Genomic DNA, 27,358 nt, shown 5'->3' with positions numbered 1-27,358 from the left:
AAATGTTTACTAACTGACTGCTCTTCTGAGACAAGTGCTTTACTAGGGAGAAAGGGACTTAGGAACAATAATTTCATCACTTTAGGTAACTCCTGATAGGGGAATTCTTACTGAAAGAAGAGTCTAAAATATGGGCCTTTATCAAATCTCCAAAGAATATCAAAATAAAATTTATAAGATAATAGTGAGAACTTAAGATATGGAGAAAGTAACAGTTTATGTACATGCTGGTTCTGTGAAAAATTCTGATCCATTATAGTGACTTAATTGTTTAAAAAAATTTTTTTAATGGGGATATGACCTAGTTTTGAGTCTGTCCAATTATATTCATTATTTCATTTTTTTCTTTTGGTTGTATATACCTGTTAGGTTCTTACTAAGTGCTAAGTTGATACTTAACAATTCTCTAGTTCAGAGTTCACACCTTTAATTCAAACAAGCAAGTTCATTGGTTGTAAGTCGTTCCCACAAGCCCCTGCAGTACCCATAAGCCCATTCTCTGGGAGGATAAAAAGAGGCAACATTGAGTCTGAAGGTCAGTCTAGATTGGGAGAAGAACAAGACTTCCTGGGAGAACTTCAGGGAAGCTCGAGGAGATTCAGAGCCAGGAATCAGGAAGAGGAGGATTTGAGATTCTATCTTCTCTCTCGCTGGAGGCTCCAGAAGGCTCCCAAGAAACCTGCTCACAGAGGAAAAGATTATACAGAAAAGAAACCTCCTCCCAAAGAAGGATTACAATTGAGAGATGACAGGACACTACATGCATTTAATTTTTTTTTTTAATTTCAGATCAAGAAGAGAAAACATAAGAATAATTGGACTGACAGAAAGTTCTGACCAAAAAGAGAACCTTGACATAATAATGCAGGAGGAAATAATCCAAGAAAATTGTCCTGGAAGGGGAAGATAGGTGGCCCAGTGAGTAGAGTACCAGCGCTGAAGTCAGGAAGACCTGAGTTCAAATTAAACCTCAGACACTTAACACTTCCTAGCTGTGTGACCCTGGGCAAGTCACTTAACTCCAATTGCATCAGAAAAAAAAACAACTTAAAAAAACTTTTACCTAAAAAAAAAAAATTATCCTAGAGTGATAGAATATGAGGGGAAAGTAGAAATAGAAAAAAATCTACTGATCACCACCTTAAAGAGATCTTTTTTGGAAAACACACAGGAATATTATTGCCAAATTTCGAAGCTCCCATATCAAAGAGAAAATTTTGCAAGAAACAAGTAAAAAAAAAAAAAAAAAAATTCAAATATGCTGAAGCTCAAATTAGAATTAATTAGCAGCCACAATAAAAGATTACAGATCCTAGAATGTCTACCGACAATTAAAAGAGCTAGGCCTGTGCCCAAAAATATCATAATCAGCAATATTATCTAAATTTATAATTTAACAAATAAGAGCCAATAAATCTATAAAAAAGCAAACTGTCCTTTTGCTTACAGGCTTTGGCATAAAAGGAGGCAAGCTTACTTAATCAATTATTAACATGCAGCATGCCCTTGTTAAAAAATGTTATCTTGCACAGAGATCTGCCTCAGTTTACCCTCTTGTTAATTCAATCATCACTTGTAACAAATGCTTTTGATGTAATGAAGGCAAAGATAAATGGCCTAACTTCTAAACTATATTATAACAAATTTCTTATCAGCAGTATTCAAATTAATGGTGTTTTAATGGACATCTAACATTTCACTAACAATTACTTAGTAAAAATGAATGGGTGCTACTTTCAACAACAATAAAATAAGTGTGACTAAATAAAAATCACTCAAGCCCAGAAGGAAAGCTCCAAAACAAGGGAAGCAACTGATAAAGAGACCAAAGCTGAGTCTCTTAGAGAGACTTCTGACCTTAAGTCAGAAGATATGATACATAGATTTACCCATGTGACCTTAGGCAATTCACTTAATTTAGTTGTAAAAAGGAGAGATTAGACTAGATGGCCACTAAAGTCCTTCAGGTCTAGATCCAGGACACTATGATAGGGTACCAAATGTAGTTTTTTTTCTCCATTTCCTAAACATTCTTCACACTATTCGGCACAGAAATGTTCAGAGGTTGATTTCTACTTTGTGCACAATATGAATCTTCAACATGATATCAGATAGATTCAGAGTTTTGGATGAAGGTCCTTTTCTTTTTTTCAGAGTGTGTAGAATCTCCCTGTCTAAAAAGTCTCAGCTCTTCCATTTTCATTTTAAATTTCTAAACACTGGTCTTTATTTCAAAGTTGTTTACCTTTCTAAATCCCTTTTTCATTCGTACTCATTTTTCCTCTAGTACTTCCTTATTGTCTTATTAATAATTCAACATTTGAAAATTTAATTTTCTTTATTTATTATTCAAATTCTTTTTCCCAAAGCTTTGATGATTCCTAATTATAATGGTGCATTTTAACACTCTATTTCCCTAAGACAACTTTTTACCTTCTTCCTTATCACAGTGTACACAAATATGTTCCAAATTGCTCTCCAGAACAGTTGAATTAATTCACAACTCCACCAACAATCCATTAGTGTTTCAATTTTCCCACATCCTCTCCAACATTTATCATGAATAATGATACTGATAATAATATAATATATAATAATACTACTTAACACCTATCAGATTGGCTAATGTGACAGAAAATAACAGTGGTGATAATGGGGCTCCTTCTAGCTTATCCCTATTACATGTAATACTTAGTAATGGTTTTAGATAGTTTTGCTTTATCATTTTAAAGAAAATTCCATTTATTCCTATGCTCTCTAATGTTTTCAATAGGAATGAGTATTGTATTTTGTCAAAGGCTTTTTTTGCATCTATTGAGATAATCACACAATTTCTGTTGGTATTGTATAAATATGGTTCATCATGCTGAGTTTTCCCAAAATTGAACTAGCCTTGCATTCTTGATATGAATCCCATCTGGTTATAGCATATTATCCTGGTGATAAATTGCTATAATCTCTTTGCTAATTTTTTATTTAAAATTTTTATATCAATATTCACTAGGGAGATTGGTCTGTAATTTTCTTTTTCTGTTTTGACCTTTCCTAATTTAAACATCAGCATCATATTTGTATCATAAAAAAGAATTTTTTAGGATTCCACCTATTTTTTTCCAATAATTTATGTAGCTTTAGAATTGTTATTTAAATGCCTGGTGAATCCATCTGACCTGGAGATTTTTTCTAAGGGAGGTCATTGATAGTTTGTTCAATTTCTTTTTCTAAAACAGGAATAGTACATATTTTTGTAAATATTCATCTATTTCACTGAGTTTGTCAAATTTATTTGCATATATTGGACAAAATAGTTCCTATTGTTTTATATTTCCTCTTTATTGGTGATGAATTCACCCTTTTCATTTTTTACACTGAATATGTGGTTTTCTCTTTTTTTTTTCAATTGAATTAACCAAAAGTTTATCTGTTTTATTGGGTTTTTCTTTTTTCATAGGAGCAGCTTTTAGTTTTTGTTAGTTCTAATTTGGCATTTAATTGAGGATTTTTAATTTGTTCCACTTCTAGATTTTTTAGTTGAGTGCCCAATTCACTGATCTCATCTTACTCTAATTTATTCATATTTGGAGATATAAAATTTCCCCTAAGAACTGCTTTGGCTTCATTCCATAAGTTTTGGCATGCTGTCTTATTGTCATTCTCTTGGATGAAATTATTGATTGTTTCTACAATTTGTTGTTTGACTAATTCATTCTATAGAATTAGATTGTTTAATTTCCCATTGGTTTTTAGTCTAACTTCCCCTGGCCATTTATTGAATGTAATTTTTATTGCACTGTGATCTGGAAAGGATGTATTTAATATTTCTGCATTTGATTGTGAGATTTTTAGGCCCTAATACATAGTCAATTTTCATATAGGTGCTATGTACCCAAAGCATTGGATGTGACTAAAAACTACTGAATAAAAAAGAAATTTACCAAATCCTTGACTAACAAAAATGAGAACTCGTAAATAAAAGTATTGAAAATATCATATGAAATTCAACTTCTGGTATTCACTGGCAATGTGAATTAAGCTTTGTCATAAAGATGCTCCCTCAAGATGTATGCAAATTTTTAGTTTCAGCACTCAAAGAACTTAATCTTCTCTTTACATCTGCTATTACAAGTTAGAAACTGTGCCACCAGGCACAGTTTATACATATAAAATATTTGTGTCTTTGGCTTAAATTTGGCACAGAAATCTGAGATAGTAGTTGGCTTTCATTTTCTTCTTTTAAAGATTAGGGTAGCATTAACACCTCTCAGATTGTCTAGGATGACAGGAAAAGATGATGCTGCTGAATGTTGGAGGGGATGTGGGAAAAATGGGACACTGATAGATTGTTGTTGGAATTGTGAATACATTCAGCCATTCTGGAGAGCAATTTGGAATTATGCTCAAAGAGTTATCAAACTGTGCATAGCCTTTGACTCAGCAGAGTCAGCAGGGTTGCTACTGGGCTCATATCCCAAAGAGATCTTAAAGAAGGGAAAGGGACCTGTATGTGCAAAAATGTTTGTGGCAGCCCTCTTTGTAGTGGCCAGAAACTGGAAACTGAGTGGACGACCATTAGTTGGAGAATGGCTGAATGTTATGGATATGAATGTTATGGAATATTACTGTTTTGTAAGAAATGACCAGCAGGATGATTTCAAAAAGGCCTGGAGAGACTTATATGAACTGATGCTGAGTGAAATGAGCAGAACCAAGAGATTATTTACTTCAACAGCAATACTATATGATGATCAATTCTGATGGATGTGGTCATTTTCAACAATGAGATGAACCAAATCAGTTCCATTTGTTCAATAATAAATAGAACCAGCTACACCCAGTGAAAGAAATCTGGGAACCATTACATAGCACTTTTAATCCCTCTGTTTTTGTCCACTTGCATTTTTTATTTCCTTCACAGGTTAATTGTACATTATTTCAAAGTCCGATTCTTCTTGTGCAGCAAAATAATTGTATAGACATGTATACATATATTGTATTTAACATATTTAATATGTATTGGTCTATCTGCCATCTGGGGGAGAGAATGGGGGGAAGGAGGGGAAAAATTTGAACAAAAGGTTTTGCAAGGGTCAATGCTGAAAAATTACCTATGCATATATCTTGTAAATAAAAAGTTATGCTAAATAAATAAATGGAGATTATGGTAGCAAAAAAATATTTTTAAGTCTTCAATCACTGTAGCAATTGAGGCATTAAGAACTAGCAATTGTCAAGTCATGTCATCTTAAGAATTGATTCTGAAAAAACAGCTCAAAAAGCTGATCAGGAAAGGGTACTAATGGTTTGACACTCAGGATGCTATTTTGTCTTCAACCTTATTAAACTCCTTGAAGAAATGTTACTTTTGTCTTCATATTCTCTTGGCTGATCATGGTGTCTGACACATAACAGGCACTATAGAAATTCTTATTAACTATGAAAAAAGAATGAAAATTCTACTTTTGCATGTCCCAAAAAATAAATTAGCAAATGCTAATCTGCACAAAAATGATTTTCAAACCTAAGGCTTATGTACTATATTTCATAATGTGGAGCATCTGGTCACCTTCATATGCTAACACAAACTACTGAAGCACAATACACATCTCATACAAAATTACCATTACTTTATATTTCTACTTCCTAAGAAATTTTAATAAAGAAACACATACACACACACACACACACACACACACACATACACACACATAAAGGAAAGCTAATCCAAATTCTCCAGAAGAAAAATAAAAGACAATCACGATTTTCTGAAATGGTGGGTAAGATGTAATTATTTTACAAGACATATAACTTATTCATGGAATACATTTGGAATTCAAAGCAGAAAGGCTCCTTTTTCATCTCTTCAATTACAGAAAAACTTTGGGATTTCAAGGGAGGGAAGGAGGGAAGGAGGGAAGAAAAGGGCAGACATCCAGTATTAATCCACATCTATAAGGAAATGACATAGATAATGTAGCTAATTATAAATTATCTACTCGATATAATGTAATTGGCCCACTAGCACAATATGTTATTTTTGTTATGACTCATTCTGTTTCCTGAAATGTGTAACTGAAAGATTTGTGGTACTGCCTCTCATAATGACAGTCTAAGAAAAGCAAAAGTATTTCTTTGAGAAAAATCTTTTGACACAGTTGAATTGAAACACTAATACTGCTCAGCACCCTATGCCAGGATTTCAGTACTATTCAAAAGTGCCTCTTTAAAAGGATAGTTAAGTTGTTCAAAAAAGAAAAAAATTACCAAGAACAAGCATGGAGGGAAGGGGGGAGGGCACTAATTGGTGTAGTGGATAGAGCACCAGCCATGAAGTCAGGAGGACCTGAGTTCAAATTTAGTCTCAGATGTGTGACCCTGGGCAAGTCACTTAACCCCAACTGCCTCAGGGAGAGGGGGGGAAATGACAAAAAGAACAAGCATGGATTTAAAAAAAAACAAACAAACAAAAAAAAAAAAAAACAGATATGGCAGATCACTCCCAATTCACCCCTTCAAAGAGGTGGGAGTTTCATAAGTATAAGCATTGGATACATTTTTGGATTTTTTCAGTTTATTGTTCAACTGTGTTGATCTGTTCTCTATTCTTATTTATATTTTCTGTCTTGAAATTTTTTTTTTTTAATTTCTTATATAACATAGCTCTCTTGGAGAAAGAAGGAGGAACATACTGGGGAAAACTATAGTGATATAGAAAACAAAAAACATCAAAAATTTTTATCTAAAAGAAGAATCAGCCATGTTGTACCAATTGATAGAAGGCAAGATTATCAAGTCGTTCTTTCAACTAACAAATGTTTACTGGGTACCTATCATGTGAAAGCACTTTGCTAGGCTAAATTAGACATATAAAAATGAATAAATTAGGGGTGAGTGGGAATAAGCATTTTTTTTTAACATTTACTATCACCAAGCACAATTCTAAGTTTGTTAATGTTAAATCCTCATAACAATACTTTGAGGAAGGTGCTAATAGAAAGACAGGCTCTCTGCTTTTGAAACCAGTGATGGAGAAAGGAGAACAAATGAAATCAGCTACTACTTTAGAGAAGGACTAGGAAGAATCCTGAAAAAAAAAAATTTCATCTTAAAAGTATCTTAGAAAAAAAAAAAAATTAAGGCACACATGAGGCCCAGGATAACTAGGGCTTTTAAAGTTGAAGTCTATCTTCAAGAAAGAAAATGTTCAAGAGAGTCAGTCAATGCATTTCTCTTTCCATGAACATGAAAAGCAGAATTAGTGAGATACATACAACAAGACAATTTGGACCCTGAAGCCAAATTGCTTCAATGGCAACCAATCTAGTATACACAAGAAAGTAAAGAATGAAAAGAGAATTGTATAACTCAGATTAGATTGCCAACAGCTTCCATTTCTAGAACCTAAAATTCCAAAAGAATTTGGGATCTATGGCTCTGCTCTATTATCCTTTGGACCCGTGGTTTCTAAGAACAGGGGTTCTGTTCTGTAACTGGTTCAGTGGGCCTGAAGTCAGGAAAACCTGAACTCAAATGTAGTTTCTGACACTAGCTGTATGACCTCTGTTTGCCACAGTTTCCTTATCTGTAAAATGGGGTTGTTGTGAGGATTAATAATTGTAAAGTACTTACTACAGTGCCTGGCACATAATAAACTCTATATCAGTGTTAGTGATGATGATGATAATTACACTTATGATACTCCAATGGTTCAAAGTCAAATGAAGGAGACTGACTTGCTCTTCCAGGGCATTGCAGTTATAAAACCTGATGACTAAACAGCTACACGACTTTGATTGAACATGACCTCTAGTCCTCATTGGGACTTTAATCAAGGGGGTTAGAAACTAAAAAGATACTCTTTAAACTCTATGCTCACTTCACTTGAAAATAAAAAGGAAGTGCTCCCCTATCATATGAAATGATAAGAAAAATGGGCTGTACTCCATAAAGAAAAACAAAAGACAAAACAAAACAAAATGATGATAGCTTCCGCTGTTGCTTCTCCCCATTCCAGAATCTGTGTGGCAACAGAGGCTCATATGGGCAGGAAACACCTAAAGCTACCAATAAATGGGCAGACGCTCACCCAGAGCATTAATCACTGTCTTCCAGAATTTTCCCTTAGCAGTGTTTGGCCAAATTCCTCCAAAAGGAGTAGGTGATATAGTTCAATAATCATTCATAATTCAGAATGGGCCAGGCTAATTGTGATTCAATTAAACACACAATAGGTGAATTGAACTGGACTTTTAACAGCAGTGGTCTTTGAATTCTTTGCTACCTGAAATATTAAAGGCTCAGCCAAAAGGGAATCTTTAGCTCCTGCTGCCTAAGTTCTAGTGGACTTATGAATTATATATATAGTATGAATTACTATAGTTCCTCATCTGACTTAATTGGTTAGATTTGCCTCAGAAGTAGATCCTAATGGTCTCAGAAATATATTGATTGATAATCACAAAGGGAGTTGTAAAAATTCCATCCCTTCTGACCTTTGTATCTAAAATATCCTCAATTCTAGCCACATGAAAAGATGCTTCAAATCACTATTGATCAGAAAAATGCAAATTAAGACAACCACTACACACCTTTCAGATTGGGTAAAATGACAGGAAACGATAATGATGAATGTTGGAGGGGATGTGGGAAAACTGGGATACTGATGTGGGTGAAGTTGTGAACTGATCCAGCCATTCTGGAGAGCAGTTTGGAACTACGCTCAAAAAGTTATCAAACTGTGCATACCTTTGATCCAGCAGTGTTTCTACTGGAATTATATCCGAGAGATCTTAAAGGAGGGAAAGGGACCCACATGTGCAAAAATGTTTGTGGCAGCCCTTTTCGTAATGGTTAGAAACTAGAAACTGAGCCCATCAATTGAAGAATGACTGAATAAATTGTGGTATATGAATGTTATGAAATATTATTGTTCAGTAAGAAATGTCCAACAGGATGACTTCAGAGAGGCCTGGAGAGACTTACATGAATTGATGCAAAGTGAAATGAACAGAATCAGGAGATCATTATATATAGCAACAACAAGACAATATGATGTTCAGTTCTGATGGACATGGCTCTCTTCAACAATGAGATGATTCAAACCAGTTCAGATGATTCAAACCAGTTCGACTTGTTCTGTGATAAAGAGAGCCATCTACACCCAGAGAGAGAACCATAGAAACTGAGTGTGGATCACAACATAGCATTCGCTCTCTGTTGTTATTTGCTTGCATTTTGTTTTCTTTCTCAGTTTTTCTTTTTCTTCCTTCTTGATCTGATTTTTCTTGTGCAACAAGATAACTATAAATATGTATACATATATTGGATCTAACATGTATTTTAACATATTTAACATGTATTGGACTATCTGCCAGCTAGGGGAGGGGGGTGAGAGAAAGGGGAGGAAAATTTGGAACAGAAGGTTTTGCAAGGGTCAATGTTGGAAAAATTACCCATGCATATGCTTTGTAAATAAAAAGCTTTAAAAATAATAATAATAATAATAAATTCTCAACTCCATTGCCAAAAAAGTATCTTTCACCTTTTGGAGTGAGAAGACCTAGGATGCAGACCTGGCTTTTCAACTTATAAACTGTGTGACCTCCTCCAAATAATTTCCTATCTCAGATTCAGTTTCTATAGAATCAAGGTAATATTTGCACTTAATATCTCATAAAATTGTTATATTTTACAGATATCCTTGACTCATTACACAGTCATTTATCTGGAGAAATATTAGTCACCAAACAATGGAACTACAATGGGGAAACAAAGAACTCATCTTTAGCTTCCTTGAATTTCAAGAATGTTTCTTCTTCAATCCTATCAAGGAGGGCCCAATTTATATCTAACAATATTCCCTTGGTCAGAGAGTGCACATAGTTCTTTTGTTTATTCTTTGTTATCTTCTGTCATACTCCATTATCTGAGAGGCTAACCCTGAATTGTCCTTAGAATTCCTGCAACTTAAGAACTAATAACATGATATGTTAATCATCTTAAGCAAGTTAGCTCTAAGTAAGCCAAAACAATACCTTCATTTCAATTTGTTTAAAGTTTATGTGAGAACTATCATCAATCACCATCACTGGCTGCCTTTCTGGGAAGATACTTAAGCTTATCAATGTACTTCACCAAATGGGGCACTTAAAATGGAGCACAGTCTTTTAGATGTGGTCTGACCAAAACAGTACAGATGCATTACCATATCCCTCGATGAATATAAGACTCTTTTTTTATTATTATTAAGTAGTAAGGAATTTTCTTTATTTTCAATACTGAAAAATTCATTTTATTATTTGTAGGAGATTGTTTAGAAATTATCCTAGTGTTGTCATTTTATTTTTGATTGGTATGTAGATAGGTAAATATATGAACACTATATATAAGTATTGCTTATAATTTTATAAGACAATTTACATCTTATGTAATATTAACTGATCTGTGCATGACCGTTTAGTTAGTTGGGTTTTTAAATTTTTTTCTGGATTTAATAAATACCAAATAAAATTAGTATTGAATATGAAAACAGAAAGAGGATCCTACATGAAAATGTGGATACTATATATAACTTGCTTTCCCTTTTAACTATATAATAAATTCAATACGTAATTTTCAAAGCTATTCTTTCTGACACAAGTACTTTCTTAAAGCAAGAAAAGACTGTATTAGCTTTTCTGAGTACTATATTACACTAAAAAGTTATACTGAATATACAATCTTTTAAAACTTCCAAATCCTTTTCAGATGAACTAATCATCCTCCCATCCACAACCTAGTTATGTGAGGTTTTTCAGAACCTACTTCTAAGGTTTTACATTTAATCATATTAAATAAAATCTTACTAAAACTTTATAACCTTTCATGGGCTTCTGAGATTCTGGTTGCCATCTATCTGTTCTATTATTCACCTATGGTTTTAGATTTAACAAATATGTTAGTTCTCAAAGACAATGAAGCATAGTTTCAAGTTGAGATGGAACCAACAGTGACTATTCTATGGATCTGGTCACCAGAAGTCTATAATCCAAATTATAGTATCCACTCCATCTGTGTGTGTGTGTGTGTGTCTGTCTGTCTCTCTTCTCTCTCTCTCTCTCTCTCTCTCTCTCTCTCTCTCTCTCTCTCTCTTCAGCAACAAATAACATGACAAATTTAACAAAATGCCTTGCAAATATCAAGATGAACAACATCCATGGCATTCCCTAATCCACCTATATAGTACCAGTACTAGTATAAGATTAAAGTGACATGACCTGTTCTTGAAAAAGGCTATACCAGCTCTTAAAAATCAATCGCTACTTAACTGTTCTGTTGTATCCAATTTGATGAGACCTCATGGAATTTGTCCTTGGAGTTTTCTTGATAATTCTGGAATAGTTTTCCAATTTCTTCTCCAATATGCCTTCATTTTAATGATGGAAAAATCAGGCAAATAAGAGTTCAGTAACTTGTCCAGGGTCACATAGCTAGTTAGTGTGGGTTGAAGAGACCTGAAGCTCTTTCTACTGTCTACTCAGCTGCTCCTTAAAGATTAGTTGCTGTTGTCGTTATTTCCTTCTCATTTTACAGATGAGAAAACCGAGGCAACCAGCAAGTGACTTGACCAGGCTACAAAGAGAGTGTTTCTGAGACTGAATTTGTACTCATGATGATGAGTTTTCCTGGCATTCCACTCTATCCACTGCTCCCCTTAGCTTCCCTAGAAATTAAATTTGTTTGATCTTTTTTTTTGAAAATTAGGATATTTGCCCTGCTCCTTTGACATCTCTCCTATGCTTCACAATCTTCAAAACATCAATGAAAGAGACTCACCAATTAATTGATAAATTTTCTAGCATTTAATAAGTGCTTACTACATGCCAGGCACAATACTAGGCACTAGAGATACAAGTATAAAGAAAGAAATTCTACTCCCAAAGAACTTCCATTATTGAACATTTCTTTTCATTTTATATGATAGTGGAAAGGCCACAGTTTCTTACATGATCCTGAAAAAATCACTCTGACCATCTAAATTCCTTTATTTGTTAAACAAGGGGGTTGTACAAATTGACTTATCAGGAATCTTAAATTCCAGATCCATAATTCCATTGTTGATGGAACTCATCAAAGCCTACCACATGTTTTCTACCTCACTACTTATCTTATATTTCTATTTCTCTAAAATCCATGATAAAACACAAATTCTTCTTGTCAAAGAATCAATTAGCAAAAATCAAATTCTGACTTTTTTCCATCTTTGGTTATCACTTTGATACAACTCAAATACTTCTTTCCCTTTTCTATTTTTCTTTCTTTTCCCAAATAAATGTAAGAAATGTTTTTAAAAATTATTATTCTTTTCCAGCCTCAGCTCATTAAAACTCTAGTATTCTTAACATGTTTTTTACAGGACCATCCCATACTTTTGCACTCTTCCTCCATTACTTGGTTATTGCTTTCATCTACTACATATGCTTTTCTGGGCAGTTTTCTATGCAATCTACATTGCTCCCTTTAGCTAACCTTCATTTGCTCATCAAAATTACTTGTCTTTGTATCTTTAGAATTTCATTTTTGATTGCTGTTCATGCCTTTCTAGGCTGATTTCCCCTGTAAAATATTAGTAAAATGGTAAATTATTTTATAAAGCCTTTGAAATCTTTTATCCTAAAACCTAGAATATATTTCAAACTACAGCTGGTTTTCCTCTCTCTCTGTGTTAAAAACTATAAGCTGAAGTGATCACTTTCCTCCAAAGCTCATTTTCATTTTAGTATCAGTAAACCAGGTGCTTCTTGCTCTTGAAAATGAAAACAAATAAAAATTAAATAAAGAAAAGTTGTCTTCATTGCTTTAATAAACTTTTCAACGATGAAATTATTAAGATAAAGTTAAGCTAAAAAACTATTAACTATTCTATTATAGGCACAGAAAAAGAAATTCAGAAAATGACTAATTGAGTGAAATCTTCCATCACTTCTATAGTACACCTCTGGAACACACTGGGAGCTGTTCCTAGAACACCTCATTTATTTTATCCTTCTCTCAGGGTAGTCTGTAGTATACCTGGATGTCAACTCTGCTTCTATTTCTAATTACCTCCATTCCTGACATGCTCTGACCAGCATGTTCTCAGAATGTTCTCAGAAAAGGGACAAACAATTGACAAAAGAAAAAAAATTTTAAAGAAGAAAAGACTACATACCGATGTAAATGCCAACAACTCCTCTTCAGTTAACTTATGCACTGGGTTGGTCTTCTGGAAATTTGTACTGTAAAAAAAAAAAAAGTATATTAATTTCAAGAATTCTAACTTACAAAACTAGTTTGATTAAAATACAAAATCAGTATGCTATAGCAATGTGTGCATAAGTGTGTATATAAGGAGGAGAATAAAACAAGCAATTATTAATGGCCTATTATGTACCAAGCGCTGGGTTTAGCATTTTACAAATATAATAGCATTTGATTATGTGTGTGTGCATAGATGTGTGGATATATGTATATGTATGTTTATAGCTACATACATATGTGTATATATACAAATTCATATCAACATATATGTGGATATAGGTATGTGTATGAATATATAGAGAAAAACAGATTTATATCTCTCTGAAATAACTGAATGCTTTGAACTAAAGAAAGCCTGGTAGTGACTCCAATTTCAGTACAATTGTGTAACAACATTAAGCATAGGTAAAAGGACCACACAGCTGAGAATCTACTCTGAAGGAGTTGCCTCATGAATTTACACATTTATTCTTAAGGAGACTTTAAAAACAAAAATATTTTAAAAAATAAAATGTAACTTGAAGTTTCTTAATATGTGAGTGCTCCAATTATTTTTGCTTTATTTCTAAAACAAAAATTAAGACAATAAAATCCTGTTAACCAGAATGCCAGGGAATGACTATCCTGTTTAACTGATTAAAAAAAAACAAACAATAAAATCATTTAAAAATGAACCAGATTTTTTAAAAATTTAGTTTGTTGTTACAAATTTTTCTAAAATATAATTTTCCTAAAATATATTAAGAGTATTTTCTTATCTAATAATTATGATTTCACACAGCCTCAGAAGATTCAGGACATCACTAAGGTATATTATTAGTAGAGGTGATTGCCTATATAATAACCTGAGGATATAGGATAGAGAAATGTTTTTATTTTATTTTTAAACAGCAATTACTGATAGTTTTCTTGTAATTTGATTTAGTTTCCTAAAAGCCAACTATAGTAATCCAGCTAATAGAGTGTTCTAGTTAGTTGGGGTTCAATATTATTGTCACTAATGGAGGGGAGTAAAACTGATCACAAAAATGAAGAAGCTGTAATGAATGAGTTGCCCATTACTATTTTTTTCTCTCTTTCTACTTCCACACACCCAATTTTAAAAAAAGGAAAAAGAAAAACAATAAACTCTTATTAAAAGATGTATATGTTAAGGCGAAACAAATTCCATGTCCAAAAATATATGCTTCATTCTGCATCCTGAATCCATCACTTCTCTATCAGGTGTAGGGAACATGTTTCATCATTGTCTAGAATTGTGGTTGGTTCTAAAGTCTTTTAAAGATGTTTGTTTTTACAATGTTGTTGTTATTGTATAGCATTCTCCTAGTTTTACTACTTCATTCTCCATCAGCTCACACAAGGTTTCCAGGTTTTACTAAAACCATTCTTTTCATCATTTCTAAGGGAACAAGGGCATTCCATTATATTAATACACCATAATTTGTCTAGCCGTTTCCCAAATGATAGGCCCTCTTAGTTTCCACTTGTTTGCCACTACAAAAAAAGAACTGCTATAAATATTTTGTGTCCACTTTGGTTCTTTTTTCCTCCTTCTATAATCTATTTTATCCACCCAGATGTCAGCAAATAGTCACCTGAGTTAAGGAGTATCTCTTGGTGATTGGGGGATGGAGGACTGACGATAGTCAGTCATTTACTTTAATCAAATATCCCCTTGGCTACTTTACATATTCTTTTTTTTTTTTTAAATAAAGACTTCTTCTATTCATAAGGCCCTCAAAATACTAGCCTTATCAAAAAAATTTCCCATAAAACCACCAATATATACTTGAAGTATAAAGGTTACCAAGTAACTTACCAGACTCCAAGGATCACAGCAAGCTCTTCAGCACACAAGTCAGGCATCTGATATTGTTCACAATCTGCTAACTTTATTTCATTCAATACTGTATCATCATTTAGCTCAAGATTCTAATTGTTGGAAAAAATGAGAGGAAAAAGGATCATTTAATCCCATTCATTAAGTGCTTTCTGGGTGTTTCATATTATCTTTAATCTCCTAAACTGACAACCAAGCTCCAGCTTCATCCTGCCCCTCATTTCTCTTCCCTATCTGCCCATCTAGACATAATTCTTTTTCCATCTATCTTAACAAATTAGGATGCCATCTGGTATGGGTGCAGAAGGCCTGTGGCATTTAATCTGAGCCATGCAGAGCATTGCTTGCTGCTTTCTCTTCTTATTATCATAGAAACACAGACTGCCTTCAATGGCAGATCCTACATTCTACCATTAGCCCATGCCAGTTCTGATGAGTCACAGTAAGGACCTCTACAGAACACTTCTAGGATCACTACAAAAGTGAAGACTAACATTGTCAAGTAATTAAAAGGGCTGGGTAGCACTGGCCTATAACACTAGGAATTGACAAAAGAAGATCTATAATGTTAGCTTTGTAACTCTAGGATAAATAAAGCCTACACAAATACCTTTGTTAGGGTAGTAATGTTCTATGGGGAAAGTACATGGGATTTGGAGACACAGGAACTAAACTGCAGTCCTGGCTCTGGCCTTTCTTACCTTATGGCCTTAGATAAACAACTTAGCATCTCTGGGCCACATTTTACTTATGCTTGAAATAAAGAGGTTGGAATAGATTATTTCCATGTTCCCTTTCAGTGCAAAATCGATAATCCTATAAAATGGGGGACTGTTGAAAAATAGAAGGCTGAATGGAGAGAAAGAGGGAGAAATGCTTTTTTGGGAAGATAAATGCTGAAAACCAATGAATTGACTGTATGTAGAGAAGGATAAGTGTCAAGTCAGGCTAGAGATGGCATTCTTGGCAATTCACCCACTGATGACTCAAAGGAATGTTACCCAAATTATAAAACCAGTGAAAAAGCCCATAAATACTTTGTGAAAACAAAGTAAGAAGTCTAAGTTTTTGGATATTGTAACAAGTGCGAGGGAGGAAAAAGCAACACAAACACTAGTTTGTTTTGTTCATTTTTGCCTGGGAGAAAGTATCCAGCTAGAATAGTAACACTATATTAATTAGAAACCACAAATTAATAAAACACCACAATGTCCATTCTGTCTCAAAGAGAGTATGCCAGAGAAAAAAAAATTTTTTAAATCTGATTTTTCTTCTGCAGGACAATAAATGTGGAAATAAGTTTGGAAGAATTGCACGTGTTTATATGGAATTACTTGCTGTCTAGGGAAAGGGGAAAGGGGAGAGAAGGAGAAAAATTTGGAACACAGGGTTTTGCAAGGGTGAATGTTGAAAACTATCTTAGTATGTACTTTACAAAATAAAAGGCTACTAATATTTTTTAAAAGATATTTTGAAAGTCTTAGATAAAGTAAAAACAAAGTCTACATCTCTTGCTACCAAGCTCAATGTTGTTGTTCTCTGGTCTTCTGTGTTAATAATCCTGCTTACCTTTGTTAAATTCTCCAGAGGAGTAGGTGCTGGGCTAAGCTCATCATGTGGAAGGTTGTCCTCTCCTCTTTGTACATCTAGAATAAGTTGTGCCACATAATTTTCCTGAAACCGAGTCCTTTTCCCCAAAGCTCCTATTAAAAAAAAAAAAAAAAATTCAATAGTTTAATTGCTGCTGAGGCATGCTACCTAATTATCAAAAGATCATCAAAAATTTTTGCTTCATATGACTATAAAAACATCTTTTAGGTTCATAATTCTCAAACTTTATTCAATAAACATTTCTATGAAGCAGCAGATGCAAAAGACCATCAAACCTACCTCATCCACTACTGCTGTAATATAATCTTATGAAATATTTAAATGATGCAAGAAAACAAAAGATGCAGAGTATAATGATCATGTAATCATAGATTGAGAGGCAATGGGCACTTAAAGCTGCCTCAATTTATTGATGAGAAAACTAAGGCCTAAATAGTTTAAGTGATTTTAATTAGCTTAAGTTAACACCAGTAGGAAGTAGCAAAATCAGGGCATAAATCCAGGTCTTCTGACTCCAATTCCAGATTTTTTCTTTTTCCTACTGTGGGACTATTTCTTCTTTGTGCCAATTAGAAATTGAATAGAAAGGGAAAGAGGAAAAAAGGGAGAAAAGTTTTCCACTAATTCTAAAAGCTTTTTAGTTTGTCCTTCATAATCTGTTTTGACTATAGTCATATCAATGCTAAAGTAAATGAAGCAGAGGAAAGGAGAGAAGAAGAGTGAAGGGGAAACAAAGAGAAAGCAGGAAGAAAGTGAGACTACTTTTTTCATTGAGGGGCAACTCACCTCATTTCAGGCTTTCATTTTAAAATGTATTATTTTTTTAAACATTCTTTTCTTTTGAAATTTTGAGTTCCAAATTTATTCCATTAACCCTTCCCTTCCCCAATATGGAGGCCAGCAAAATGATATCTATTATAAATATGAAATCCTGCAAGACAGGATCTAAAGGACTTAAAAAGTACACCTATTACACATTTTACAACCCTGTTTTATCTTGACATTTCCCTTGTTTTATAATTCTTTTTTTCTGCTGCTAACTAGTTAAATTTCTATTATGCTTCTTACATTTAGGATGCTTTTCTATGGTCAGCAATCAAGTCAAAAATTGCATTCAAAGACTGGCCAAAGACCACTACATAATAATGGGGAATAATAAGGAAACAAATACCAGCTTAAGGGAAATATTCTGGCCACGGAAAAACTCCACTGTCTTCTTATAGCTAAAAGCTCTTGAATTGGTAAATGGCTAAAGAAATTATGGTGGTTTTTATGTTGAGGGTCATTAATTAGTTATGTCCAATACTTCAGGTTCCCATTTGGGGGATTTTCTTGGCAAAGATACTGGTGTGGTTTGTCATTTCCTTAAATTTTACATTTTACTGGGAAAGAAATGAATGCAAACAGGGTTAAATAATTTATTTACCCAGGGTCACATAGCTAATAAAATATCTGAAGCCACATTTGCACTCTGACTCGAAGGCTAGCACTCTATCTACTGTGACACCTAATTGCACAAATTGTGCAGCTAAATTGTGGTACCTAAATATAATGGGATATTACTGTGCTAGAAAAAAAGAATTTGTATGTCTACAATTACATGAAAAAAATGCTCTAAATCACTATTGATTAGAGAAATACAAATTAAAACAATTCTGAGATAACCATTTCACACTTACCCGATAGGCTAAGATAACAGAACGGTAACATAATAAAATGGAGAAAATGTAGGACACTAATGCACTGCTGGTGGAGTTGTGAATTGACAAAACCATTCTGGAGAACAATTAGGAACCACGTCCTAAGAACTATAAAATTGTGCATAGTTTTTGATCTAGCAATAGCACTACAAAGAGATCATAAAAAAGTGAAACAAAATATATTTGTGCAAAAATATTTAAAGCAGTTTTTTCTGTGGTGGCAAACAACTGGAAATTGAGGAGATGCCCATCAACTGGCAAATGGTTTAATAAGATGTGGAATATGAATATGATGTAAAACTATTTTGCTTTTAGAAATTATAAATAAGCATATTTCAGAAAAACCTGAAAACACATGCAAGAACCAATGCTGAGTGAAGTAAGCAGTACCAGAATAACATTGTACACAATAACAGCAATATTGTGTGAAGATCAACTATGACTGATTTAGTTCTTCTCAGCAATACAATAATCTAAGACAATTCCAAAAGATTTCATGATGGAAAATGCTGACCACATGCAGAGAAAACTGATGGAGTCTGAATGCAGATCAAAGCATATTATTTTTTATTTTCTTTACTTTTCAGTAGCTTTTTCCTTTTGTTCCATTTCTTCTCCCACAACATGACTAATATGGAAATATGTTTTAGATGATTATATTATATATAACCAATATCAAATTGCTTACTGACTTAAAAAGAGAAGGAAAAGGAGAGAGGGAAAAAATGTAGAACTCAAAATGAATGTTAAAAATAATTTTTATGTGTCACTTCTGGGTCTGTATCCTAAAGAGATCATAACAGGGAAAATGACATACATTGGCAAAAATGTTGTAGCAGCCCTTTTTGTAGTGGTAAGGAACTGAGTCGACTGAGTGCATGTCCATCAATTGAGGAGTGCCTGAATAATTTTGGTATATCAATTAATGAAAAATTATTGTTCCATAAGAAATGATGAGCAAGTTGATTTCAGAAAAGCCTGAAAAGATTTATATGAACTAATGTTGAGTGAAGTGAGCAGAACCAAGAAAATATTGTACATAGCAACAACAAAATAATGTGATGATTAGCTATGATGCACTTGGGTCTCTCAACAATGTGGTGATTCAAGGTAATTCCAATAGACTTGGGATGGAAAAAGTCATCTGCATCCAGTGAGACAACTATGGAAACCAAATATAGATTAAAGCGTTGTATTTTCACTTTTCATTTGTCTATTTTTTTTTCCTTTCTCATGTTTTTCTTTCTTTTGGTCTGTTTTTTCTTGTACCACATGACAAACATGGAAATGTTTTTTTTTTTTTTTAAATTGCACATATTTAACCTATATCAGATTATTTGCTGTCCTGGGGAGAGGGGAAATAAGGGAAAGAGAAAAAAATTTGGAACACAAAGTCTTACAAAAACTAATATTGAAAAGTATTTTTTACATGTATTTGGAAAATAAAACACTATTAAAAATTTTTTAAATTATTTTTACATGCAATTGGAAAAAAATAAAACAATGTTTAAAAAAAATGTGTATAAATGACCAGAGAAGAACAGATAAAAAAAAAAAAATAGAAAAAAACAATTCCACATCATACAAAAGAATAAAGATCAAGTAGGAACCGAATGAAGAAATATAAGAAGATATCATAACTCTTCCCTTCGTAAAGGTGAGAGGTCCACAAATATTCCAAAAAATGCATTTTAAAAAATTTTTTTCAATGTATCAACTGTGATGACTTTTTTCTTCCTCTCAAATATTTTTTATATGAGATGGCTCTCTGGGAAGGGGAAGGGAAGACACATATGGGTACTGTGTGATATAAAAAAAAGAAAATATCAACAAAAACTTAATTTAAATTTTTTAAAATGCAAAAACTTTAAAAATAGAAAGTTTTTCATTTTTGATTTTATACTCCCCAACATCTAGCATATACAAATAGAACTTAACAAATAGAACTGAATAATGAAACCATCTTATAAACATTAACATATGTTTAAATTTAGCAGAATTTAAATAAAATTTTAAATCCTTCTTATAGAAAAGGACAATATAAGAGAAATTGAAAAGCATGGCAAAGAAGGTATGACAAAGTGCTCAACATCCATAAAAAATATACATATTAACCTTAATTTTAAAATTTAAATACATGAGTTTGCCATAAATTTTCTAAAAGGAAAAGTAGATGTTTACCTGTTAAATCAATTTTCAATTTGGTTATGTTTTTAGCAATGTTGAATTGTTCTTTTGCTTTGGCATATTCATAATAATACAAATACGTATGTGCACACTCAAGATGGAACTGAACATTCAGGTATCCACATATCTCCTTGGCCAACAGATTTTCTAGTTTCATCACTGTAAGACAAGAAAAAATATTAAGATTTATCTCCTTCTAAGACAATTCCAATAGACTTTGGATAGAAAATGTCATCTGCATCCAGAAAAAGAACTATGGAGATTAAATGTAAATCAACATATGCTATGTTCACTTCTTTTTTTTTTTTTCCTCTTCCATGGTTCTTCCCTTTTCTTCCGATTTTCCTCTCCCAACATGATTCATAAAGCAATGTTTATTAAACTAAACAAATTTTTAAAAATTCATAACCTGAAAAGATATTATTGTATTTACAAAGCAAAAATCTATCATTAATTGCCAATGAAAGCTGTATCATTATGGTCAAAATAACAATTTGTTATGCTCTTGTTGATGTGCCAGGCTTTGATAAAACAAAAAAAGAGAAAGAGAGAGGCAGACAGACAGATACTCTGACTTCTGCTACTTATATTTTACTACTGGTTGTCACTACTGATTGTTATCTAGCTCTCATCACAGATCAGAGGCATGGTTACTCCAATCAGGGCCACAAGATCTTCCTCCACTTCCAGGACTAATATAGAAAATTCTGCAGGGGCAAAGTTCATCTTACATCCATGAGCAAATGTGAAGAGGAGAAAGTTAAAGTAATTGAAGATTTGAGATCCATTACAATGTAGGAGAAGATAGTAGGATGAGTGATGAGTATCACTTGAATCTTACTCTCATCAGTTTTGGCTCAAAGAGAAAATAATATACACAATAGATGAATATAGAAACCTATCTTAGAGTAGAGGAGAAGGAGATGGTAAAAGGGGAAGGGGAGAAAAACACTGACAGAAGAAAGAGCAGATCAGAAGAAGTGGAAGATTGAAGAGCATGAGGAAGGAAGGCTAAAAGGAGAGAGGACAAACACACACAAAAAAAATAGCAATCACAACTGTGAATATTAATAGGATGAACTCTCCCGTAAAACAGAAGTGTATAGAAGAATGGATTAAAAACCAGAATCCTACAATATATTGTTTATAAGAAACATACTTGAAGCAGAAAGATATACACAGAATAAAGGTAAGAACATGACAGAATCTATCATACTTCAATTGAAGTTAAAAAAAAAAAAAAAAAAAAAAACCAAGGCTAGAAATCTTGATCTCAGATAAAACAAAAACACAAACAGACCCAATTAAAAAGGATAAGGAAGGAAACAATATCTTCCTAAAAGATACTACAGAAAATAAAATAATATCATCACTAGATATATATGCATCAAATGATATAGAATCCAAAATATAGGAAGAAAGAGAGAACAAACCTATACTAGTGGGGAACCTTAACTGTCCTCTCTCATAATTTAATAAACCCAACCAAAAGATAAACAAGAAAGAAACCTAAGAAAGGAAACAAAATATTTTTTAAATTAGATATGAGTTTGGAGAAAACTAAATGGAAACAGAAAGGAATATATCTTTTTCTTTTTTGGCTTTGAGTAAGGTTATTTTTTTTCTTAATAGTATTTTATTTTTCCAAATATAAGTAAAAATAATTTTCAACATTCATTTTTGTAAGATTTTGTCTTCCAAAATTCTCTCTCCCTTACATTCCCTCTCCCCCAGAGAGCAAGCAATTTGAGAAATATACCTTTTCTTCAATAGCACATGGCACCTACACAAAACCTGTCCCTGTATTAAAGAATAAAAACCTCAAATTCAAATGGAGAAAGGCCAAAATATTAAATGTATCCTTTTCAGATGATAATATAATAAAAATTATATTTAAAAAGGCAGCAGAAAGAAAGATTAAAAATTTTCTAGAAACAATAATCTAATCCTAAAGAATAAGTGGCTCAAAGGACCAATCATAGAAACAATAATTTCATTTAAAGAGAATTACAATAATGAGACAACATGGTTGTAGCCAAAGCAGTATTTAGGGGAAATTTTATTTCTCTAAATTCTTACATCAAGAAATAGAGAAAGAGCATTATTTTAAAAATTGAGCCTACAAGTTAAAAAAAAAAAAAAAAAAAAGACAAAGAACAAGTTAAAAACCCCAATTGAGCACCAAATTTGGAAATCTGAAAACCAAAGATGATATTAAAACTGAAAGTAAGAAATATACTGAGCAAATACATAAAACTAGGAGCTAGTTTTTTGGGAAAAATAAAACAAAACAATAAAACATAAAACATTGGGTAATTTTGATATCAAAATTAAAAGGATGAAATCATCAACAACGAAGAAATTAAATCAATCAATTATAAGCTAATTCGCCTGACAATCTGAGTGAAATCAATGAACATTTTTAAAACTATAAATTACCCAGATTAATAGATGAAGAAACAGATTTTGTAAATAATACCATTTTAGAAAAAGAAAATGAATAAGCCATTAATGAATTCTGTTAAGAAGAAAAGTGAATAGAAATTAGAGGATTTTTCTCATCACACAATAGAGTCAAGATTTAAACCTAGTTCCTTCCTCTCCAAATCCAATAGTTTGAATTTTTGCTTTGCTACTGTTCTATGCTTGCTTTTCTCCATGCTTTCTTTTGAAAAACTTTTTTTTGAAAGAGTTTGTTGCTGGATGTTTCTGCTTCAGTATTAGATAGGAAAAAGGAGCACATGCTATGACATAACCATCATTAACAAACAAAAAACTTTATAAAGAGGCCCTCATAAAGGCAAATCTACTTTATATCAAATTTTCTTTTGCAACTAATCACATATACTAAGACAAATACATAATTGGGGTCTAAAATTTGAGCCTATCATTAAAAGACCAAAATTTTCAACATAATGTCCTTACTTGTCCTTCCTTTCTGATAAAATGATTGCCAAATGGAGTTGTGTATAAGTGCAAAAAAATTTAGATCATTTCACAACTTAAGCCTTATAGGTAGCAAAATTCAAGTGATAAAGCAATAAAGGGTTTCTAAAACACACACACACACACAAAAAAAAAAAAAAAAAAAACTTGGGATGAAATTATATACTATTTGGAAAATATTGTAGCTGACAAATTCTTCATCATAGTCAATGGTACTGAACTATGAAAAAGTTTCTCACAGCAAATTCCTTTGTATTAGATGAAATCTTATTAGGTTATGACTTTTAATTAGTTAAGAAAAAAATAATAAGGAATTTGGTAAATATTTGTTTAAAATATTCAACTAAACAGTTTTTATTATTTTCTTTTGTCTTAATTTTTTTTTTTCCTTAACCAACCCACATTCCTAATATTCAATGATGAAATGAATAGCAGCCAAATTAATTGGATTCTGCTGTAGCAGTCTGGCAGGAGCCCAGGCTGAGTCTGAAAATAAGAAAATAATACATGAAATATTAACACCACTTGGATGTGTAAATGAATTGTCTCCACCTAAATCAACCAGCATATTATAATATCTAAATCCCATTTCAGCACTTCTATTTTGAAAGCAGAAGAATTAATTGAAAGTTTTAAATTTATATCCCAATAATCCTGACATGATTTTGTTAAGAAACAACTTTTTGGTATTAATTAAATTTGTTTCTCTGTTGATTGGAAAACAAATCAATTATATTTTTCGGCTTCACATCCAAGCTGAAACCTTGGTTTTATTCAACTAAGTGTAAATACCAATATGAGTATTAAATATGCAAAGTTACAAAAAGCAGGAAATATAAAGTAATCTTTCTTCATTAATATAAATGTTTTATAGCAGCCACATGTTTTTGATTTGGGGGTAGTAGCAATATAATACCACGGAAAGAGCCCTCAATTTGGAAACATAAGCTTTCTGTTCCAGTCCTAGCTACAAAATTTTTAGATTAGGTTAATTTAGGCAAATCACCTGAACTTTTCCAAATCTTACCTATAAAATAGGAATAATAAATATATGCACTATCTACCTACTTCACTAGAAAAAAATGTGAAAATACTTTATAAATTATAAAGTGCTACATAAATTTTATAGTTACTATTTCTGCATGAGACCCATCAATAGTTCAATATTATGGATGAATATTACAATTTGAAAGGAGTTAAATAATCTGAGCAAGATTCCAGAGTAAATTGGGGCATTAACAAAACTACATATTTGAAACTGATACCTGGAAATTGATCACGAAAAGCTGTACTCATTCAATAATACATTACATGAAGGTTGATAATACAAGCAAATCAGGAGAGCAAGAGAGACTCTCTCTTTTAGATCTGTGAAGAAGTGAGGAATTTATAGCCAAAGAAAATGTAAAATAGATAATTTTGATTATATTAAATTTAAAATGCTTTGTATAAACAAAACTAATACAGTCAAGATTAGAAGAGAAGTAGAAAACTAGAAAAACTTGTATAGCTAGTGTTTCTTACAAAGATGTCATTTATAAAATATAGAGAGAATTAACTTAAATTTATAAAAATACAAGCCATTTCCCAATTAATAAATGATGAAAGGATATAAATAGCCAATTTTCAGATGAAGAAATTAAACCCATTTCTAATCATATGAAAAAAATGCTCTAAATCACTATTGATTAGAGAAATGCAAATTAAGACAACTCTGAGGCACCACTTCACACCTCTCAGATTGGTTAAGATGACAGGAAAAAATAATGATAAATGTTGGAGAGGATGTGGGAAAACTGAAACACTAATACATTGTTGATAGAGTTGTGAATTGATCCAACAATTCTGGAGAGCAATTTGGAACTATGCCCAAAGGCATATAAAGGGCCATAAAATTGTGTGTGTGTGTGTATATTTATACACTTTGATCCAGCAGTGTCTCTACTAGGTCTCTATCCCAAAGAAATCATAAAAAAGGGAAAAGATCCCACATATGCAAAAATATTTATAACAGCCCTTTGTGGAGTGGCAAGGAAATGGAAAATGAGTGGATGCATATCAGTTGAACAATGGCTTAAAAAGTTATGGTATATGAATCTAATGGATATTATTGTTCTATAAGAAATGATGAGCCGGTTGATTTCAGAAATGCCTGATAAGATTTACATGAATTGATGCTAAGAGAGAAGAGGACAATCAAGAGAACATTGTTCACAGCAACAACAAGATTGTGTAATGATCAGTTGTGATGGACTAGGTTCTTTTTCTTTTTCTTTTTTTTTTTAATTTTGTAACTTTTTTTTGACAGTACATATGCATGAGTAATTTTTTTACAATATTAATCCTTGCATTCACTTCTGTTCCAATTTTTCCCTTCCTTCCCTCCACCCCTTCCCCTAGATGGCAAGCAGTTTTATACATATTGAATATGTTGTAGTATATACTAGATACAATATATGTGTGCAGAACCAAATTTCTTGTTGCACAGGAAGAATTGGATTCAGAAGGTAAAAATAACTGGGAAGAAAAAAAAAAAAACACAAAAAACAGTTTACTCTCATTTCCCAGTGTTCCTTCTCTGGGTGTAGCTGATTCTGTCCATCATTGATCAATTGGAACTGAATTAGATCTTCTCTTTGTTGAAGATATAAACTTATGGACTAGGTTCTTTTAAAAAATAGGGTAATTCAAGGCAGTTTCCAACAGATTTATGATGGAAAGAAAGAAAACTATAGACTCTGAATGTAGATCAAAACATAGTATTTTCACCTTTTTTGGTGATGATAATGTTTGTTTGCTTGTTTTTTTTTTTTCCTCTCATTTTTTGTTTCTTTTTTATTTGATTTTCCTTGAGCAGCATAATGAATATAGAAATAGTTTTGGAAAAATTGACAAGTTTAACCTATATTTGGATTGATTGCTGTCTAGGGGAGGGGAGAATAGGGGAGGAAAAAAACAGAACACAAGGTTTTGAAAACATGAATGTTGAAAGAACTGTTATAAGAAAAAAAATTAAAACTAGTAGCTTAGCTTACAATGAAGATAATACTAATTTTCTCTCTTCAAAACAAGCATAAATTATTAGGATAATACCTAATTTGTATTATTTCATAAGCTCATAAATACACAGATCGAAACAAAAATGGTCTGTAGAGATCTCTGCACTAAGTGCTTTTCAGAATTCTCCATCTCCATCCCAGTGGATTTCTCCCCCAAAAAGGTATCTCTGACTGACCTCTCTAACAACTAGCAAATTCTTCTCTGAAACCTTCACTTGTGGAAGGTCTCAAAGCAGTTTATTCTCTTTTCCTAGCTACACTGATGACTCCTTGCCCTCATGCGAAAACATTCTATCACTTTAGAGGACACTATGTGTTCTTACCCATTATAATATACTCTCTTTAGGGCAGGAATAGTACATATATATATATATATATATTTGCTTCTATTAACACTCCAGTACTTAATTAGTGACTAGGATATAATAAATACTTAATAAATGTTTTATTTGTCTATAAAATAAAAATTCATTTTCCATATATGGAAACCAAGGTCAAGAGCCTAAGCATTTGTTCAAAGTCAAACAGATACTAATTGGAAGAGCAGTGGTTAAAAACTAGGACTTGACTCCAAATCTTTACTACACAACAATGCATCAAATAAATTTAATAGATAAATAAATTAAAGATTTTTTTGAAATCAGCTATTGTAATATTGTAATTAGGACTATGTTATGGGCCAGAACTTGAAACAAGGTGCTAAGTCAGTGGAATTGATAGAGACAAAAGTTATTTAG

General features: G+C 32.4%; 1 protein-coding gene across 4 annotated transcripts in view; it reads right to left on the bottom strand.

Moving 5' to 3' along the window:
- TTC27 (tetratricopeptide repeat domain 27) overlaps window positions 1-27,358 on the bottom strand; it is a 219,044-nt gene that overhangs the window by 148,873 nt on the left and 42,813 nt on the right. For all 4 annotated transcript variants that reach the window (XM_074288154.1, XM_074288155.1, XM_074288157.1 and 1 more), the window contains 4 exons: window positions 20,611-20,775; window positions 16,688-16,821; window positions 15,098-15,210; window positions 13,187-13,253 (listed from right to left, as the gene is read on the bottom strand). In XM_074288154.1, coding sequence (XP_074144255.1) covers window positions 13,187-13,253; window positions 15,098-15,210; window positions 16,688-16,821; window positions 20,611-20,775 — 479 coding nt within the window. The remainder of the gene's footprint in view (window positions 1-13,186; window positions 13,254-15,097; window positions 15,211-16,687; window positions 16,822-20,610; window positions 20,776-27,358) is intronic.

Source organism: Sminthopsis crassicaudata, chromosome 2, assembly GCF_048593235.1.
Source record: "Sminthopsis crassicaudata isolate SCR6 chromosome 2, ASM4859323v1, whole genome shotgun sequence".
In the NCBI taxonomy this organism is placed as follows: Eukaryota; Metazoa; Chordata; class Mammalia; order Dasyuromorphia; family Dasyuridae; genus Sminthopsis; species Sminthopsis crassicaudata.
The sequence above is the reverse complement of the archived record's forward strand: the minus strand, read 5'-3'. Positions and strand labels throughout refer to the sequence as shown.